Source organism: Callorhinchus milii, unplaced genomic scaffold, assembly GCF_018977255.1.
Source record: "Callorhinchus milii isolate IMCB2004 unplaced genomic scaffold, IMCB_Cmil_1.0 Scaffold19, whole genome shotgun sequence".
NCBI classification, from domain to species: domain Eukaryota; kingdom Metazoa; phylum Chordata; class Chondrichthyes; order Chimaeriformes; family Callorhinchidae; genus Callorhinchus; species Callorhinchus milii.
The window spans coordinates 124,012-145,518 of NW_024704760.1; the positions used below are offsets into that span (position 1 = coordinate 124,012).

Sequence of the window (21,507 nt, forward strand, 5' to 3'; positions counted from 1 at the left end):
TATATAAATGCAAGCTGTTTTTTCTTTTCACAATCAAAGCTGAAGTTTGAATTCTGGGCTTGGGCTCCGAATTGAACCCAATTAATATCAGACAGGCATCACCATCCATCAAACAAGATTTCTTCAATGTATATACTGAATATATTATTATTATAAATCTATTAACCCAAATCTTTTTAGCTCACAGGAATGTGTCAGGATAAATGGGTTGTTGTCCTTCAATTTCTACACAACAGAAAAACTTCTCTGAATTCAAATTTTTAGAAACTAAGGAAACCTCGGCTGTCTAAATTTTGAACTAATCTGACAACCCCCCCGCTTCATTTCTCCAACAAACTGAATATCCTTTTGAAATTGTGAGAACCAAAACAGCACAAGACATGTAATTTTATAAGTCTCCTCTCTCAGCTTGTACGTTACCTCTTTAGCCCACATACACACAGTCAATTCACTTTACAGTCTATTCTGTGAAGCGCTTTGAAGACATGAAAAGCGCTATATCAAATGCAAGGATTATTATTATTAGCTATATAAGACATTTTGTTTGGTTTTAAACTACCTGTGAGAGGAACACTGTCTACCAAATCTCAAGGTTGCTTCAAGTACATAAGAACATGAGAACACAAGTACATTTTCATTTAGCAAATACAGAGCAACCTCATTAATAACACCCACTGACTCAGCTCTCAAACAACATTACTGTCATTTCCTGGATTTTATTGTATACAGAAATACAAGCTATTTTACAGAAGTTTATTTTACACATGCCTTATAGAACCCAGTAAGGTATAAATATACATAAAGGACAATGGTTAACATAGTCTGTTAATCTGCTATATGCAGGTTTTGTTCAAGGAACCTGTTCAATCACTTAACCCTCCGAAAGCAATACACATCAGTTAGAGGTAAATTCTTCAAAATAATCAGCAGATTTATAGCACCTCTCACCATCACTTCTTGTTTATTCCATCTTCTCCCTCATGGTTTTCAACAAAGATAGTCCTGCACTGTGGGCCTAGGTTTCTCAAATATAAAGTTTTACAAATATCTGTTCCACTATAGAAGATTCCCATTTGTCTCTCCTTCCATCAGAAATCTGCTATGTAATCGTGGCATCTGAAACTCCTTCACAGCTAGAGAAGCAGGTGCAATCGAAGTGGAAGATATGAGCACAAACCTCTAGTCCAAGCACACATCATATTGACACCTCTGACCATTTAACATATCAAGTACAAAATCTCCATCTACAGAGCTGATAGAAATGACAGGTGAAAGGCTCAGGCGTAGGAAACAGAACTTCAGCAAGGCTGAAGAGTAGATGAGGTGTCAACAAGTTTTGAGGAGACAACATTAGAGTAGGCAATGTCTAAGATGATAAAGGCGTGAATAAAGATTTCAGCTGCTCAGGGAAAGGCAGAGTTGGGGATGTTGTGGACATGAGAGAAAGCAGAGAGTAATGCAAGATTATGAGGCAATACAAAATGAGGCTATGAGATTAGGAAATGTATATACAGAAAAGGCAGAATCAGAGGATAGTGAGAGAGCTCAATGTTTGGTCACTTTATCGAGATTGGTTAAGTTATGGTTCACTGTCACCCTAGACAGCATCCCTTGCTGCTGATGTAGAATATAGCATTATATGTGTATGTCACTCATTAAGCTCTGGAGGACCATAATTATAAAAGCAAAATGATTTACAAGGCTTTTCACTTCAGTTTACTAGAGAATATAAAAGTTATAAATGCAATAATCAGTTTATAGCTAAAGTTCCAGCCTGTTGTTTTGCTGAAAATAAAACAAGCCACTTGGAAGATACTTGATGCAGAACTGAACAGTTTGAAGGGTTTCAGCATCAGCAGGTTATCTGCCTCTGGCCACGAAATGTAATCAACATTTTGCAAAAATAAGATGTGCGTTTATGATCATCTCCAGACCTTGGCCACAGTATAAGAGAGATTCGAGCTGGGGCCCAGTCGCTGGGGCTCACTCCTGCAGTACAGACTTTGTCTTCACCTCTTCTTTAAGCAGTGTTAACATTTGGAATTTGAGGTTCTGTTAATAAATTCTCCCCAAATACGAAGTACAGGTGTCAGCTGTGACTGGTGATGCTTTGTGCCGACAGATCTTGAAATTCCCATTTGGGAACATGAAGAGATTTTACCATTTTTAACTATTAGTACATTCTGTCCAACACAAGACACAAAGTAGAACCACAACCCAGATTACCATAAAATCGCTTCCGATGTAAGAACACATACAACACATTACTTATCCATATCCTGGAAATTGTGTGGGAGAGCAGCATGGGAGAGTAAACTCTCATCTCCCCTTCCATATACTGGTAAAACCGCTCAAGCACAAGCTGCTCAAGACTTTAATAAGTGAAGCTAATCCTAACAGACATGTTTGGTTTCAGTGTCAGCATTGTGAGGTAGTCGGTGAAGCTTCAGGTGTGTAGTTTACCATCAGTTCTGCACCACAGTGATCTACGTGGTGGCACCGTACAGCTGTACAGCGAGAGTCCTCTCACTGCTTCTGTGGCTCAGGCTGGCTGTGCTGACACCACGATCTGCCTCATCCTCACTATCCATAGGCACCTGAGCAGTCACTGCTTGTTGGGAATAACAGGAGCGAGCGAGCAGTCCCAAGTCCATATTCAAACTCCATGGACACCGGGAGCAAGATTCTAGCAAAGAAGAAAAACAGAAAATTAAGAGATTGCGACTGGAGAATAATAAAAGTGTAACCAGCCTCTGACATCTCACAATCACTCGTTGGTAGGAACCGTTTGCTTTGTTGAAATACGCTTAAATTCGTATTCATCACAAACACACAGCTGAAAGTCAAAACCCAGAAGCTGGCCGCAGGTGTTTGAAACTTTCCTCAGTGAGTTTACCCCAAGCAGTCGAGTCATTCAGATAGGAAGGCCTGAGGTCAGCCAAGCCTCAATGCTTTGGGTTAGAGAGCCATAATTAGTCAGACACCGGCTTGCTATTGTGGTCCTCAAGGAGTTTGGGGAAGGTGAGGACAGAGTTTAGTGTCAAAATCCTCTCCTGACAGTTGCTGTCAAGGCTCACAGAAGAATAATAGCCACTTGTGAAAGGTATCAGAGGGCATTGTCGCTCAGTGGAGGGAATAACAACATTAGCAGCACTTCAGGAGGAAAGGCATTTCAATGCCAAGAGAACTCTCTATTGTGGATACAACTACAGTAAAGACAGTCTCACAGGACAGTCAGCCTGACTAAGCCAACCAGGATTCGGGGGCAAACAACAGTCCGCATTGGCCAATTGTCTGGTATGTAAAAGCAGTTGGACATGTGATAGACATGTAACAGCATGTAAACTGCTCACCAGTACTGTGCTGTGGAGCAGCTCCTGGATTACATATCCTGTTGTGATTAGTTAGATACCCCGACAGGTCAATGCCTGTGTCCACTGCCCCGTGCTGCTCATGGGCAGCAGAATTCTCTTGTGTAAGTTGTCCTGTGATGTTGGTAATAAGGTGCTCTGAAGGCTGGTCCTTGTGCAGGTGTGTGCATGGGCAACAGTCTCTGCTCCTGGACACCATGTGAACGCCATCGTAACAATCCGAGCAGATCACCAGTGGTCCAGAAATACTGCCTGAAACAATAGATTGAAAAACATTCAGCTTTTCCCAATCATTTGGGCCACACACACTCAGTCCCCTCAGCTGGCCGGTGTAGGTGGATGTAGCAACACATCAGCTTGATGTCTTGGATTCCAATACAATACACTGTGAGATGATCGGTCTGATCCACCATCTTCCCTGTACCATGTAAGGCAGTGAGCCAGAGTCGTGAGACGAGTAATGATCTTAGACAGATCTTGCATTGCTCCTGATATTGGGCAGGGACTGGAGGGGGGGGGTTTAGGGTGGATGGGGGAGGCGGGGGGAAAGGGGGAGAGGTTACCTGGAGCGATTTGCTGAGCAAGGTCTGTTGGGACATCACTGGGGTGGAAGCCGCCACCTGTGCTGTACATTCCGTGCAGACTCGCTGCCAGTGGGGGTGTGAGAGCATCTGCTTCCATCTCACTCCCAGTGTCTAGGTAACAAATACCTAATAGGTGAAAAATAATAGAAATTCAGAACAATGTTGTTCAGGGGGGTTGTGGGGGGGGGGGTGGGGAGGAAGTGGGAGGGGAGAGGCGGGTGGGGTGAGACAGGGAGAATGGGCACCAGCCACCAAGGACTCCTCACCATCCATTCCCTTGTGTATGTAGCCGCGCGCTGTGGACGCCATGAGCTGCTGGTGGCTTCCAGCCTCGGAGTTGCTGTAGCCTTCCTGGGGCTCAGACAGTGTTCCTTGAGAGGACAGGTAGCTTGGGATATCCGCTGGTAAATTCATCTCATCTAGGAAACACGAAACACTTCATTTCATTTAGAATACTTAATTTAGTCTTAGCTGGTATTACTCTGGTTTCTGAGTCAGAAGTTGAGTGTTCAAGCTTCACATTAGGACTTTAAGCTCATAGTCTAGGCTGACACTAATGCATTGTTTGGCTGAGACATTAAACCAGTCTGACTGTTCAGGAGAAAGATAAAGATCCCATGGTACTATTCATTAAGTGCAAGGAATTTCTCCCGGTGTTCTGGCCAACAATCGCCCATGGCTGTTTGTAAGATATTGCTATGTATAAGTTGGCTGCTGCATTCACCTTCAAATACACAGTCACTGCACTTTACAGTAAATCCTATTAGGTATTTTTGTGACATTTCAATAATATGATAATAAATAATAATAATAATCCTTGCATTTGATATAGCGCTTTTTCACGTCTTCTCAATGTCTCAAAGCGCTTCACAGAATATACTGTAAAGTGAATTGACTGTATATTTGTGGGCGAAACGCAGCAGTCAATTGTGCACAGCAGCTTTCCACAAACAGTCGTGGGTTGAAAATGACCAATTTATTATTGTTTTGGGTTTTGGAGGGATTATTATTAGGCTCTGTGTGGAGTAAGGAAACTTGCCCAAGGTTTCACCCTGCCAGGAATTGAACCCAGGTGTCTCGCTTGCAAGGCAAGTGCTCTAACCACTGAGCTACAGGTCTACTGATAAGGCACTAAATCAAATGCAAGACTTAGCTTCAGCTATTTGTTTCAATCTGTTACATGCAGTTTTTTGTTTACTGTATATTTAACGTAAGCAATTCAATGAAAGCATTTGGGTTATTGCACACTGTAAACATCCACGTCCCCACAGCAATAAATCTCCATCAAAGCCTCCTGTAGACAGAGTGATGGGCCCTGTGCTGGATGCCATTGCTTTTAAACAAGCAGCTTCACTGGAGTTTTGCACTGACCAGAAGAACTACTTCACATCTCAATGATCACAGAACCCAGGCTTGGTATGAGCTCAATCCAAAACTCTGACTCAATACAAATTCAAGCCCCTCTCACTTGGTAGATGTTATTAAACAGTCATGACTGTGCACTGTATGTGTGAGAGGTGTCCTGACCTGTGCTGGTCATCCTGTACTCCTCGCTCTTCCTCCTCATGTGATATATGACAATCACCCAGACAAGCGACGTCCCCACCACACAAACAACCACAACAATGATCACAATCCCAATGGTTGTCCAACCGTCCTCCTCAAAGCTTTTCTGCAACGGGTTACAATTTGAAGCGAGGACCACATTCAGGTAAATGTGACCACGTGCAGTCCCGAGTGTATTTGACATAACACACGTGTATTTCCCGACATCCCCTGGACCTGCATCAACAATAATCAGCAGCTGGTTGCCAGCAACAAAGAAGTGTCTGTCGGTCACAGCCAGAGGGCCGTCATCCTTGGTCCAGTTCAAGCGAGGAGGAGGGCTCCCGCCTGCGATGCACTGTAACACGGCCGTCTCCCCTTTAGCAACTGTCCGGTTTTCCAGAGGCCGCATGAATGAAGGCGTTTCTGAGAAGGGAAAAGGATCCACTGCATTAAACTCCAACACAATGTGTTTAAGATTCTTATATGCATCAGTATGTGTATCAGTGCACGTATGAAAGCAGAAGATTCAATCATAACCAATGCATTAGGTAGTGCTTTCCGTATTAGGAAGACATCTCAAACAACTTCAGAGGATGGACTGTAATGTGCACGGGTACTGCATATTTTATATGTGAACAATAATAGGATCTACAGCTCTTCAGTCTTGAGACATTGTGATTATGCCAAGTAACACGGTCACAGTACGTGTGAAACACCAGAGACGCTCTGATCCTATTTTCATAGAGATTCATGCTACCTGAGTGTCTCTCCCCAGAGCTAAACATTACTGTTGGAAAAACAACAACTTACACTTATATAGCACTCTGTAAGTCGGATAATATGTAGGAGTGCTTCACAAGGACAAGCACGGACACCGAGCAAAGGTGGCGGGAGTGGGGGGGGAAGTGACTAAAGCTCCAAAGCTTTGTTATAATGCTAAACAGAATGAAAAGTATTCACTTTGGTTAATTATCATAATAATAATCAGAATAATACTAATATATTGTAAAGTGAATTGACTGTATATTGTTATGGGTGATTTGTTAATTAATTTAATTAACATGTTTTAATCACTGCTCACTTAACAATTAACAGGGGAAGGTGTTTCCTGTTTGTGTGATTTCAGGAATACGACTCCCCATTGTCCATTCTCTGCGATGTCCTGTGGAGAGCCACAAGCTGTCTGCAGCACTGACCTAGGATAGTGAGGGTGGCATTGGCTGAGATGGTTCCAGCAGCGTTTTGAGCTGTGCAGCTGTACATCCCCATGTCCTCACTCTTCACCTTCGCGATAAAGAACACGTCATCCTCTGGCATGACATGCATGCGCCTCTCTCGAGCTGCAGGGAAGTCTGTGCCACCGTCCTTCTGCCAAGCGATCTGTGGTACTGGGTGTCCCTCTGCCGCACACTCCAGCCGCGCCATCGCCCCCGTGCGGATGGTCAGGTCCATTGGGGTTTTCAGAAAGGAAGGAAGTTCTGAACCAAAGTTTTAAAAAATTAGAAAATTCTGTGAAGAATCAGCTTCTTAACGAGATGTTCTCAGCAGATTACCTTTCACAGCGCAAGGCACAGAGCAGATTAGACAAGCCTGCGGTAGGTACAGAATCATTGGAACACGAGGCCACCTTTCCACAGACTATTCAAAATTAAATAGCTTTGCACAGATCTGCTGCTGAGGACTTTTGTTCTGACTTTACATCACATAGAAAGTCCAATCACACGACTTTCATGTTAATTCATGTTTGTATGAAATCTAACCAAAAGCAGATTGACGATGCATGCTGTGGGAATCTGAAGTGAACAGGTGATTTCCACATGTTTGCTGTCAGTTCATTGTGTCCTCCCATCACGTGAGTGAGTAAATTTATCCATAGCTAAATAACTCATAAGTGTGCTTGTCGGTGAAGCCACAGTGTAGAACCCGTGCCAGGACCAGCCAGTGTGTGCACAGGTAAATTCTGCCCCCACAAAACACTCACACGCCTGGCTGCTCACTCACCACTGCTCACACTCACAGTCATAGTTGGTCAGGTCTGCCCCTCAGTTTGGAGAAAAAATGAGCTAAAATCTTTCAAGCTCATTAAAATCCCCTTGTAACCCTGTCCATCACAAGGTGTGTGTGATGTGGTTGGCTTTACTTGGGGTATTACACATTACATTTACACAAAGATGTATGAATGATACCCATTCTGAGAAAAAACAGCATATACAAAGCCACGTACCGTTGACAGTCAGCTTGGCCTTGTTGGAGTAATTGGAGCCAAAGTAATTAGTGACAACACACTGGTACCGGCCTTCGTCAGTGAAGTTTACGCTATGGATCTGGAGCACTGTAGTGTGCTCAACAAACTCGCCATCTGGCCCTCTCACTCTCGAATAGTTCTGGATCTCAGCATCGTACAGCACCTCACTGTCCTTCCGCCACACGGTGGCCATGGGGGAGTCACTGCTGCTGCCGGCTGAGCAGGTGAAGCTCACGTTCCTGCCCCTCAGGGCCACCATGGTCTTCGGCTGCACCGTGATCTGTGGCTTCGGGAAATCATCTGCACAGAAACAATCAGTCACTGAGGGAAAGCGGGAGCCACACGTAGGCAGGTCTAACCTCGGCCTGTGAAGGGTTGGCCATGAGGAGCAGCTCAGCTAAACGAATGATACAAACCACAGATGAAGTTGTCTGCAGCCACACTAAAGATGCTCCTTCCTGTGAGCCAGGCCGGGTGTCCACAGCTGGCATGAACCTGGTGTTCAAACCGTGTGCTGAGCAGCCATTGGGGCAGCCACCTGAGCTGGCAGTCACAGAGAAGACTGCTTGTGTTCAGCCTCCTGAAAGCAGCAGAGAAAGAATGAACAGACGGTCCGGTTTTACCAGTTAAACAGTACTGAAGGATTAAATTCCCAAACTCAAGCCAACTCAGGTTACTTTACAGGTTATATCTCCTCGCTCAAACTCAAATCCGAGCAAATGTGACTCGTGATAACTGGCCTTTACAAGTTGTCATTGTTTAAATACTCACAGTTCCTTCAGTTTCATTTGTGTGAAAGCGTTTGCTTGAACAGACATGATGGAATTGTTACTCAAATCCCTGAAATAAATAAAATTATGAATTTAGATCCAGTTTCATATTACATACTGTAACAGTCCCTTCCCCACAAGCTACAGCACTGAACGATGGTATAGAGCGGGTTTATATATACTGCTCCAATAATCTAATGTATGTGCAATGTGATTAGCACTGGAGCCAATGCAGCAGGTCTCCTCTCTTTATAGACCTAGATTGCACCCCAGTTTGTACAGTCTGCAGCAAAATCTGCATACTAAATCATTAGGTCTATTAAATCAACGGACTGCTTTCTAGATTTGATTTCTTCGAGAATGCCTTTATTCCACTGATTTCACTTTTGAAAATCAACCAAAAGTGAAACTTTCCCCCTCCCCATGTGGTGACTGAGTCGCACGCACTCGCCTGATTCCTTTCATACTTACAGGTATTCCAGAGCTTCAAGCCCAGTAAAAGCTCGCCTTGTAATGGATGTTATTTTGCTTCCCTGCAGGATCCTACACACAAAAATATGTGAAATTAGCATTCAATAATTAATAGGTGGCAATGTCTGCCGAGGAGCATGTTAGTTAGAAAGAATGGGAAAATGATTCTGAAGTGTGTTACGTACAGTTTGTTGAGCTTTTCCAAACCAGAGAAAGCTCCATTTGAATCTTCAATTGCCCATGAGATTTCATTATTCCTGAGATCACTGCAGCAAGAAAGAAAATGTTAATATGGTTAATCGGGGCAGTTACTGTGCACAGCGCTCAGTTATAAGCTGTGTGGAGCGTGTGTTAGTGCATCAGTGAATCGTATTAGGAGCCGTTCTCTTCGACCGTGCCTTCACCTCCCCTCTCGACTCTCTACCCCCTCCTTGCTCCCTCCCTTCCCTCCCCTCACCCTGACCATTTCCCCCCTGCTCGGGTCCCAACCCAACTGTCCAGCGCCTTGGGACGTCCTCCCGACGTGAAAGGTGCTCTATAAATGCAATCTTGTTGTTGTTGTATTCCGTGTAGTTTTGTAACACAATAGTTTGTTCGGTGCGGATGTGCAGTATAATTCAACATGTCCTATGTACTTACAGTGTGAGCAGGTTTGACAAGCCAGTGAAGACTCTGTCGGCAATGTAACTCACTCGATTGTCTCCCAGGTACAAACTTTCCAGTAAATTCAAGCCCAGAAAGGTGGACTCGTCCAAACGAGTTAGTTGGTTATAAGTCAAGTCCCTGAAATAAAATTAAAATTGGGTATTAAGATCTGAAGTACATTATCAAATCTAAGTCACACGTCATATATCCAGACACCTCCCAGATTAACAGATATCTGCACACAGTAGATAATCTAGATTTATTAATATTACAGTTTTTATGCACCAGTTTCAAATTATGTTTAAAATAAGTTGTTTAATATCAGACAGGCCAGAACCTTCCTCATTACATGCCGTAAGAGTTGCAGAAAGCGATTTGGTTTGACATTTCAGTAGCTGGCATTTCAACTTTCATCCAAGATAGCTGAGAAAACACACTCTGCAAGCTTGCTATACCATCCTGACATGTAGAGGAGGCCAGAGGTGGAGCTGCAATCATCAGCAATGATTTAATGAAGCTCTATCGAACATTTTTTGCAGTGCAACTAACGATAGAGGATATTTTCTAGCTTGTACTACTTCTAAATTGTATTATCTGAAATAAATTGATCTGCATCTTTTTATAAACTCAATTCAGGATTCAATGCCAATTTACAGCTTTGCTTTGAGTTACTGTAGCAATCCCACAGCACAAACACATTCCTGCCTGAATGAACAATTCAACTTAAAGCTGTGGGGCGTTTGCAACAGCCACAAGGTGGTGAACACCAGAGAAAGAGGAGGAAGTAGCTTAGTTGGCTCTAAGGTGACACCGCTGAAATGGAATGTCACCTTGACCCCTCTGCAGTCGTCACAGCACTGAGTCGCTGCCCTGTGTGGAGGGTGCTACCTAAGTGCAAGTTGTTGTTGTCTCAGTAGTTTGGTTCTTGCAGGTCCACAGTTACCTCAACACACACTCTGGGTTTCCCAAACCTCAACTCTCGCCAACCTGCGCCTAATCCTGGCCAGAATTAGGTAGATAGGTTCGTCCCTTGAGGGAGAAAATGCACATTCCATTGTTGACAAGAAGGGCAGACCGATGTGGAGCTCTCAGGCTGGTTTGGATTCTCTGATGCAGAGTCACTGATGACACCAAACACCTGCAGATCAGCAAACATCAGATTTTCACGTAAACTACGGAAGAAATGGAACTCACAACTCAGACAGTTTCTGGCAGAATTCCCAGGCCCCTGTCCTGATCCTGGCTACAGCATTTTGGCTGAGATGCAGACGCTGGAGCAGTTTGAGGCCATACAGCCAGCCTTTGGTTACCTCGGTTAGGTTGTTGTCCTCTAAGTCCCTACAAGAGAAAAAATAAATGATTCACTAATTTTCCAGCTACCTCCATCAGGAAGAGTGTCCAGAATGGATTTAGCAGTAAGAGGTGCACAAGCTAACCTGATCACAAGGTTCAAACAAACAAGATTAAATCCAACTTTGTTTCAGACAATACTCACTTTATAACCAGTTCATTTAAGATTCTAATTTCTTTAAAATAAAGACCAAAATGTATCAGAATAAAAATTTGCAGAGTTTAATCACGTCAAAATATCTCAAATAATTAATAATACTCATCCTTGTATTTGATATTGCACCCTTAACCATCTCAAAGTCCTTCACTGAATTTATTGCAAAGTGCAGAGACCATACATTATATTCGTAAACATGGCAACCAATTTGTGCACAGTAATTTCCCTCAGACACTTCTGAAGTGGTTGACCAATTTTATCTTAAGTTTGCTACACACGTTAATTTTCCTAATTACTTCACATATCAAGAGAAAAGGAGAGAGACTCAGCAAGAAGCTGCAGAAACCCTCACTTACAGCTCCTCAATTTCATTCAATCCCCAGAAAGCTCCATCCTTTAACTCGCAGATTCCGTTACGCTTTAATTTGAGAGATTTCAGGGAGTCCAGTCCCTGAAAGGTTAGGCTCTCAATGACTCTGATTCTGTTCCGCTTCAGTTCCCTGTTAACAAAGAAATGCACAAAGTTAACCCCGTAATGAATCCTTCATCCAAACAAACAGGACAGAATTAGTTTTACAATAGATTCCTTCATTGAAGAACTATATAACTGATAACTTCCATTTATACAACAACTTTCACTTCATATCAAAGTGCTTTATAAATTTGATTAGGAATAGAACGGAATGTTATACAGCAGGTAATTTATATCTGACTCAGTTATTTGGTAATAAATAATAAACTTGAAATGAATATAGAATATTATTAAACAAACAAACATTAGATGAGAACAATGGACATTGCAAAAATTAATCCAGTTTCTGCAGGTTTGAAACTGCAATGTTTATTCATACCTTGACATGGAAGCAGATTCAATGGAGAAGGTATAGAGTGACAAAAGTATAAAGGTATAAATAGTGTCAAAGGTATAAATAGTGACAAAGCTATGGTCCCTGTTGCTGCTGACAAACAATAGGCAGAAATTCAGTGCGTATTTGACACTCAGTTGGAATAGTTTTCTTAAACAGTTAGGACAAAACTGCTACTTTGGTAAATATATTCAAGCCAGGCCTGAGAGAGCTTGTCCGGGTCACAATATAGCAGCCTTAGCATTAGACACACCTGATCACTTCAACTCAGACCATCAGAATAACTGCATGGGTCATTCTAACTATAGCTGGACAGTGAGAACGATCTGTTTATATCATGTTACAAATGTAATTGGTTGGTTGTTATTGTTAAAAGCTGCATTGGGAGCAAAGCTTCCTCATGGAGCATTCTATCGCCATTCGTACTGTATATATAGTATACCATTAGTATATCAAAATAAAAAGCTAAGCTACTTACAGGTATTGGAGCTGAGGCAACCTGAACGTCTTTGGCTGAATAACAGTAATTCTGTTGCGGTTCAGCTTGAGGACGAGTAAAGTCCTGGACAGGTTATCGAAGCAGCCGAGCTCCATGAAAGTGACTCGGTTATTATTGAGGTGTCTAAAAAACATTTGAGAGATCAAGTCAGTCAGTCCCACTGGAGGTAAAGATTTGTTATGGTCCTGATTGATACAACTTGAGTTTTACTGTTAACTGCAAAAACACCCAAAATAATTTCAATCTGAAAGGGTTGCTTAAATGGGGCACAAATTCAGCAATGGCACTCATACCCCCACCCCTAAAAATACATTGTATTATGTTTGCATGTGTTGCACATCCCCTTCCCAAACTACCAATTTGCCCAGTTACACTCTGGGACATTAGTGTCTATATAATAATAATCCTTGCATTTGATATAATGCTTTTCATGTCTTCTTGACGTCTCAATGCGCTTCACAGAATAGACTGTAAAGTGAATTGACCGTAAATATGGAGCTTGTGCACATACTGAGTCTCAAATTGTGCCTCTCTTCTCACTGTAGAGACTACCTGCTGCTGAGGAGGTTTGTTCAGCTCTCACCTCACGTGTGGCTGAGAAGCACCCAGCACGGGGCATGTATCAGCTCCAGAGATGGGAGCCTAGCGCAAGGGGACAGAGCAGTGAGCTTTTAAATACCAATTTACTTACAAATATTTCAGCTGCATTATAGGAAATGAAGACGTTGTCACTTCAGAAATGGAATTGAAGCTCAGATCGAAGGTTTCCAAAGAGCTGTAGGGTTGAAGATCTGCTGCTATGATCTCAAACACCTGATTGTGTTTTCTGTCAGAGAGAGAATAGTCACAACAGGTTCCAACTTTCAAATTTTTCCACCCTAATGACAAGAATTAGGAGCCTTGCAAGGGGCTGAACTCATTGCAACCAATATCTCACAGGGGTGAGGGAGGAAAATATGTGTGCATACACATCTTACACATTTGTGCGCATACATGCATTTATGTGCGCAGCGCATGATTAAGATCATTTGGGCATGCTTGTAGGAGTGTCAAGAGTTACATGGAAAGATACATCATGGAAACATAGCATTTGGCCAAATTTGTTTGCGCTGGTATTATTTTCCTTATGTTATTCTCTCCTTGTCCTTTCTCCTAAACCGCTCTATTCCCTTGTCTTTCACATATGTTGAGGACAATACTTAATTCAGGTGAAGATTACCGTTTATCAGATTGCAAAATGTAAAACAATTTGTTGGTTTAAAGTGGCGCCTGGTTACAGGATGTGGCTGGAAGTACTTACAGAGACAGTAGTGTGAGGTTCGAGGTTACTGCGCCAAATGATGGGATTGTAGACAGTTCATTATAGTTCATTTTCCTTAGTTAGGAAGAAAAAAATCTGAGTTAGCATCAGGAGCCTCATAGTTGGTCACTACCTGTAGTCGGGGTTACTTCTCTTAGACGTTCACAATCTAATCTCGGTATTTAGTAATCGGTGGACACTTACACTTCCTGAAGTCTGTGAAGACCATCAAATTTCATCTCTTTTGTAGAATGCAACTGTTTGTGACTCAAGTCTCTGGAGAAGAAATGGATGAAAATAACTAAGGCTGTGTCACAGACAGTTTCTGCCTCTTTTATAATATAATAGTATTGCTTGCAATACATTACATATATATATATTTCTATAGCACTTTTCACATTGGGAGGACACTGTAATGATATGGTTGGGACAAGTTAATAAGGCTGGACAGAAGCATCCTGCCGGTAAGATAGAGCAGTTGTGATATGCCCAGAATTTCCACACATGACAACAGGTGCTAACACACACACACATTCACACAAACTCGGGAGCTGATCTCATCATCACAATTTAAAAGTGATAAATGTTAAGGGTCTGAACCAATATGTCACTGTTCATAGCTGCAAAGAATCATGAATTATTCACAGCTTCCATATTATACAGGACATAGGTTCTGATAGTATAGCCTTTTAGTGCAATCAGTGTCTGAATTATTCAGATAATGGGAGCACAAAATACATAAGAAACAGAAGCGTACACCATTAAAAACTCCACCATTACTGCAATCCCCACTTCCAGTCTTAGCCTACACAGAGACCCATATTGGAGAGTGTTTATTTGCAGACGTTCCAGTTCACAAACAGCCTTTTATTCTTCAAAACCCGAGAAGCCAATCCAACGCAGTTTATTGATGAGCTCATTCAGCCAAACCTCCAAGACAGATATTTTGATCTCTGACCCAGATTTATCATTTCAAAACTATGTGAAGCCACAGAGTGCTCGTTCCCCACAATCACTGTAAATCAACACCATCTTCAGGACAGATTTAATAATACATAATCAAACATCTCAAACTGGATCACAGGATATACTGTGAAGTGTGAAGTAATTGTGCATTTATAGGCAATGCAAAACCAATTTCCACAAAGCATTGTCCCACCAAGAACTCAGAAGTGAATGAGTAATTATATCTGGAGGATTACAATCCAAGTTACCGGAAATTACACTGATTTATGTGTTTAAACTCTTGATTCAGTGATATCTGCTCAGGCAAAATAAAACCTGGGTTCAATTTTAATTCATATCAAGTCATGGTTTTACCCAGATCCATTCCAAGTGAATAATACAGTACCATCAACCTGAGATTTAAATTACTAGTAATTTAATATCAATGCAACTTCACACGGCTAATTTGTAACACGACCAGCACTGATATTGATTATTCCTAGCCAAGTTATTTTAAAAGATACAATACTTATTTCACATTTATATATAGTGCCTTTCACATTGGGAGAATGTCTCAAAGCACTTGCATCACATGTGTCTAAATGGGCAGTTTGTGAGGGTTCTCCATTCCAGAGCCCCCTCCCCACTCCCTCGTTCACATTGTCCAAGAGCATCTAAACAGTGTATTCATTCTTACATTATTGAGATCCAATGACATCCTCATTAACTCTGAATAACTTCCTTCTACGTATTGCAAAATAATAATTCTGATTCAACAAAACATTCAGAATTAATCTGGTCTCTACATCAGAAGGCAGTGAATTCCAGACCCACAAGGAGATTTGTACTGACTGTCTAGGCTGTCTGTGCAACCCTGCGGTAGTGCTACACTGTCAGAGGATGAGACAAACTGAGGACCCATTTACTTCTTTGGGTGGACGTTAAAGATTCAGGGATACTGTTAAAAAAGAGAAGAGTTTCTCCCTGGGTCCCAGCCAACAATCATACAGATTAATTGGCCATTCACGGTCTGTGAAGCCTAACTATGTCATAAACACAAATGTCTGCCACATTTGTCTATAATCGCATGTCCTTCCATGAAAAGCCATGAAATTAGTAGGTATTGTATACTGCTTTAGTCCTACACTCTCATTACCACATCCCCTGAAAACAGTAGAAAAGGAATTATATTTCACAGTGAAAATTACAAAAGTCAATCAGGCAAATCAATACAGACAAGTGCCTGTAATCCATATACTGCAAAGGCAATAACCATCAGTGCTTCCAAGGAATCATCTCTTTGTAGAGGTATTATTCAGCATCCATGTCAGGAGCAGGTTTTAAGCCAGAAACAAGATGCCAGGAAAATAAAATACCCAAAATACACATGAGACAGCAACCAATGCAAGAGCAGGTCTGTGTAATATAATAATAATAATCCTTGCATTTGATATAGCGCTTTTCACGCTTTCTAGACGTCTCAAAGCGCTTCACAGAATATACTGTAAAGTAAATTGACTGCATATTTTTTTCACCCTGCCGGGAATCAAACCCTATACGTGGAGTTACAGGACTCCACATACAGAAACACAGTGAGAGGACACATTGTGTGACACAACTGGAGCAGAAAATGATCCCCGTATTTTAACCTGGATCTAAGACCACAAATCAAATTATACAAACTCTGCAAAGCCACCTATCTTCTCTTTCTGCTGGAAGAAGTTTGCTTTTATCAGTGAAACAACAATGTAATCACAAAAGTGACAGATTACAGACAGTGGGAAACTGATGGGATGTTAAGGTACCCCTAGCCTGGATATCCACTGCTCAAAATGGAATAGCTAGTGTCTAGAAAAAAACTATCATAGGAATCAAACTCTTAAACAATTGCCATCACTACCAATCTCAAGTGCTATAGTATCTGCTCTACAATTGTAGCGTAATCTCTCCACCATTACATTAATCAGCCTCATCCTCACTAAGAGACATTCAACCAGATCAGAAAGGTGCTTCCCCTTCTCAGCAAAACTTCTCAACAAGATTTTCAGAAATCAATGTTTTAAAGATGCTGTTTTGATTTGCATCATTAATTGTTTCTTGGGCAGTGACAGCAACTTTAACTAACAATATACAACCAATATATAATCCTGCAATATAAAACAAACACTTTGTGAGACAAAACTAAACTAAAACCGCAAGGGTGACCTATTTAAAGTTTTATTCTGTTGGGAAAGTAGAGAAACATTTATTGTGGGAGCCAAAGCTAGTGAAATGTTTGATTATTGTTAGAGCAACTTGCATTTGCTCACAAAATACAGTCACTACACTTTACAGTACGTTCCATGAAGCACTTTGAGACGTCTCGAAGACATGATGAGGCACTGTATCAAATAAAGTATTATTATTACTGTTAGGCTTTTTCAAAGACTGAGGTTAGAATTGAAGTGAGAACCAGGACTTTGATTTCAAAGCCGTTACCTTCATCTCTAAATCTCTTCCCTTCCCAGAGCATCTCCTGTCTGTGTGACCTCCTGCCCGAGCCTCCAACCTCGTCACACATCACCCGAAACCATCAGTGAGACATGACTGTGTACAGTGTGAGGGGAGAGTGTGGGGGGGAGAGTGTGGGGGGGGAGTGTGGGGGGGGGAGTGTGGGGGGGGGAGTGGGGGGGGGGGAGTGGGGGGGAGGGGGAGAGTGGGGGGGAGGGGGAGAGTGGGGGGGAGGGGGAGAGTGGGGGGGGGGGAGAGTGTGGGAGGGGAAGAGTGTGGGGGGGGGAGTGGGGGGAGGGGGAGAGTGGGGGGGGGGGGGGGGGGGAGTGTGGGGGGGGGGAGTGGGGGGGGAGGGGGGGGGAGAGTGGGGGGGGGAGAGTGGGGGGGAGGGGAGTGGGGGGGGGGGAGAGTGTGGGGGGGGGAGTGGGGGGGGGGAGTGGGGGGGGGGAGAGTGGGGGGGAGGGAGAGTGGGGGGAGGGGAGTGGGGGGGGAGTGGGGGGGGGGGAGTGGGGGAGGGGGAGTGTGGGGAGGGGAGTGGTGGGGAGGGGGAGTGTGGGGGGGGAGAGTGTGGGGGAGGGGAGAGTGTGGGGGGGGGAGTGGGGGGAGAGTGGGGGGGGAGGGGAGTGGGGGGGAGGGGGAGTGGGGGGGGGGAGTGTGGGGAGGGGAGTGTGGGGGAGGGGGAGTGTGTGTGGGGGAGAGTGTGGGGAGGGGGAGAGTGTGGGGGGGGGAGTGGGGGGAGAGTGGGGGAGGGGAGTGGGGGGGAGGGAGTGGGGGGGGGAGAGTGGGGGGGAGGAGTGGGGGGGAGAGTGGGGGAGGGAGAGTGGGGGGGGGAGTGTGGGGGAGGGGGAGTGTGTGGGGGGGGAGGGGGGGGGGGAGGTGGGGGGGGGAGTGTGGGGGAGGGGGAGTGGGGGGAGGGAGAGTGGGGGGGGGAGAGTGGGGGGGGGGAGTGGGGGGAGGGGAGTGTGGGGGAGGGGGAGAGTGGGGGGAGGGGGAGTGTGGGGGAGGGGAGAGTGGGGGGGGGGGAGTGTGGGGGAGGGGGGAGTGGGGGGGAGTGTGGGGGGGGGGAGTGGGGGGGGGGAGTGTGGGGGAGGGAGAGTGGGGGGGGGAGTGTGGGGGGGGGGGGGGGGGGAGTGTGGGGGGGGGAGAGTGGGGGGGGAGTGTGGGGGGGGAGTGTGGGGGGGGGGGGGGGGAGTGTGGGGGGGGGGAGAGTGGGGGGGGGGTGTGGGGGGGGGGAGTGGGGGGGGGGAGTGTGGGGGAGGGGAGAGTGGCGGGGGAGAGTGTTGGGGGGGTGAGTGGGGGGGGTGTGGGGGGGAGTGGGCGGCGGCGCTGTCCCGGAGCCGCTGATACTCACAGTTTGGAGACCCAGGGCGGCAGGTGCTGAGGGGGAGCGGCCTCCCGCGCGCTACAGTCCAGCCGCCCGGCCCCACAGGCGCAGCGCGAGGGGCAGCAGCGGAGCGGCGAGGTCCAGGCGGCCAAGACCAGGAGCAGCAACACGGCCACCATCTTACTCAGGCCCCGGCCAGGGCCTCGGCTCCCCCTCTCGCTCTCTCTCTGTCACTCACTCCCGGTGCGGCCTAACCTGACGGCGCCGCCCCGGACTCGCCTAATCCCGGACTCTCGCTCCCGCCCGCCCCGCCCCACCCAGCCCGCGCCTCCATTGGCTGTCATCTCTGCTAATCACACCCGCCATTAGTTAGTATGAATGTCAATCACCGGATCGGCGATTGCGATTGGCTGCTAAGACCGTCTCTCACCGTAGCGATACGCCCTCTTAAAGGGGTCGCGCTCTTAAAGGGGTCGCGCTCTTAAAGGGGTCGCTGCTCAGCACATTGTGTCCCTGGCTCTAAATTGGGGAATGAGCATCACTGAGCCAGTGACTGGGCTAAAGGCATCCCAACCGGGCAATAATATAATATTAATATAATATAATAATATAATCCGTGCATTTGATATAGAGCTTTATCACATCTTCGAGACGTCTCAAAGCGCTTCACAGAATATACTGTAAAGTGGAGTGACTGTATATTTTGTGGTAGAAATGTGGCAGCCAATTGCTCACTGCAGCTTCCCACAAACAGTCGAGGATTGAGTGAACACATTTTTTTGAGGGATTATTACCGCCGGAAAGCGATCCCCCAGTTCGACTAACAACTGGATTCCTACTTACTGCTAGGTAAACAGAGGCGTGTGGAGTAAGGAAATTTGCCTAGAAACAACAACAACAACAACAAAATTACATTTATAGAGCACCTTTCACGTTGAGAGGACATCCCAAAGCGCTGAATAGTCAGGTGTCGGGGCCCGAGCATGGGGGGAGGTGGTATAGGGGTGAGGGAAGGCAGAGAGGTAGGAGGGCACCAAAGGCACGATCGAAGAGAAGGGTCTTGAGACCAGCCTTGAAGGAGGCACGGGAGGAAGCGAGGCGAAGGGACAGTGGGATGGAGTTCCAGGGTGCGGGGGCAGAGAGAGCAGCCGCCGATGGTAGGGTGGGTCGGGCGGGAGACGTGGAGCAGACCAGAGCCCGCTGAATGGAGAGAGCGGGCAGGTTTCTAGGGAGTCAGCAGGTCAGAGAGGTAGGAGGGGGCAAGGTCATGGATAATAATAATAATCCTTGCATTTGATATAGCGCTTTTCACGTCGGAAGGACGTCCCAAAGCGCTTCACAGAACACACTGTAAAGTGAATTGACTGTATATTTGTGGGCGAACGCGGCAGCCAATTGCGCACAGCAATGTCCCACAAACAGTCGTAGATTGAAAATGACCAATTTATTATTGTTTGGGGTTTTTGGAGGGATTATTATTAGGCTCTGTGTGGAGTAAGGAAACTTGCCCAAGGTTTCGCCCTCTGCCTGGAATTGAACTCAGGTCTCTCACTTGCAAAGCGAGTGCTCTAACCACTGAGCTACAGGACTTCACTAACCACTAAGCCGCAGGAATCCAGGATTTTTGCAATAAATTGAAGAAAAAATGTAGGCCTACTTACAGCATAATAGAAAAAAATTATTAATGTTACATATTTGTAATAAAGATACAAACCCAAATAATCCATAGCAAAGAAAACAACATCTGAAACAAGTACTTGTTTATATATATAGTGCCTTACACGTGCAACCTGCTCTAATAAATTCACCAAAAAAGTAGTGATTGTTTGTCAGATTTCATTCATATGCTTGTTAACCAGATGTCCTGCAGCTACACATTAAGTGGCTCATTATTTGCCATTGAAAAATAAGATTCGCTTCCTTAAAAGGAAATACACCTCCATACATTTAAATAAATGTAGATATATTTAGATATATTTAGACCTATTTAAATAGGCATATGACCATGGTCAAGTCAAAAGAACATTAGTGCTTATTTTGATACCTGATTTTCTCAAATGGTTTTCATGAATTGTGCTGTTCTTGTTACTGTCTGTGCAAGGTTTTGTGTAGAAACGTTTTTTACAAATGTGGTTTGTTAAATGTACAGAAATAAATGAAAACTATTTGAGATGTGCTTATGTCTGTAGTTCCTTTATTTTTCATATGATTAAGTATTTTTAGGAAAAACTAGCACCGTGTAAATATTAGTGACCACACACTGAGACCACAAAGAAATTTTGTTTGAAAACCAATGTAGTGTAACTGCATTCAAGAGGAAGCTCGACCATTATGGAAGAGAGAGGAATTTGATCATAGGAGAGAAGAAGGCGTGGGTGGAGGCTCGTGTAGAGTATAAACACCGGCATGGATTAGTTGGGTGGAGTGGCATGTTTCCATGCTACATGTACATTGACCATAGAATCATAGAATCGTACAGCACAAAAAGAGGCCATTCGGCCCATCGAGTCTGTGCGGCTCTTTGAAAAGAGCAATTAATGTCAGTCCCACTCCCCGGCCCTTTCCCCATAACCTGCAAACCCGTCCTCCTCAAATACCCATCCACCGAGTTTTTAAAAGTTGTTATTGAATCGGCCTCGACCGCCCTTTCAGGCAATGTATTCCAGCTTCGAACAACTCGCTGCGTGAAAACATTTCTTCTCACCTCCCCATGGCTTCTTTTAGATACTTTTTAAATCTGTGACCTCGAGTCACCGACACACCCACCAGTGGAAACAGTTTTTCCCTTTCGAACCTATCAAATCCCCTCATGATTTTGAAGACTTCTATCGGGTCTCCTTGTAACCTTCTCTGCTCCAATGAGAATAATCCTCACCTCTCCAGCCTTTCCTCATAATCAAGGTCCCTCATTCCTGGTACCATCTTCGTAAATCTCCTCTGTA

At 44.6% G+C, this 21,507-nt stretch overlaps 1 protein-coding gene across 3 annotated transcripts; it reads right to left on the bottom strand.

The window, feature by feature from the left end:
- Window positions 1-696: 696 nt before the first annotated feature.
- Window positions 697-18,874, bottom strand: lrig2 (leucine-rich repeats and immunoglobulin-like domains 2). 3 transcript variants are annotated; one of them, XM_007899398.2, is made up of 20 exons: window positions 18,593-18,606; window positions 17,230-17,337; window positions 14,011-14,082; window positions 13,807-13,881; window positions 13,198-13,332; window positions 12,486-12,629; window positions 11,498-11,641; window positions 10,829-10,972; window positions 9,629-9,772; window positions 9,175-9,255; window positions 8,990-9,061; window positions 8,520-8,588; window positions 8,165-8,328; window positions 7,728-8,048; window positions 6,700-6,981; window positions 5,483-5,926; window positions 4,222-4,374; window positions 3,935-4,081; window positions 3,354-3,623; window positions 697-2,686 (listed from the first exon to the last, which is right to left on the bottom strand). In XM_007899398.2, the coding sequence occupies exons 3-20, from the start codon at window positions 14,043-14,045 to the stop codon at window positions 2,487-2,489; spliced, it is 3,024 nt and encodes a 1,007-aa protein (XP_007897589.1). In that variant the 5' UTR covers window positions 14,046-14,082; window positions 17,230-17,337; window positions 18,593-18,606; the 3' UTR covers window positions 697-2,486. The 3 variants fall into 3 exon arrangements, with proteins under 3 accessions (XP_007897589.1, XP_007897587.2, XP_007897588.2); XM_007899396.2 differs by lacking the exon at window positions 17,230-17,337 and having other exon boundaries at window positions 18,593-18,874; XM_007899397.2 differs by lacking the exons at window positions 3,935-4,081; window positions 17,230-17,337 and having other exon boundaries at window positions 18,593-18,874.
- Window positions 18,875-21,507: the final 2,633 nt, after the last annotated feature.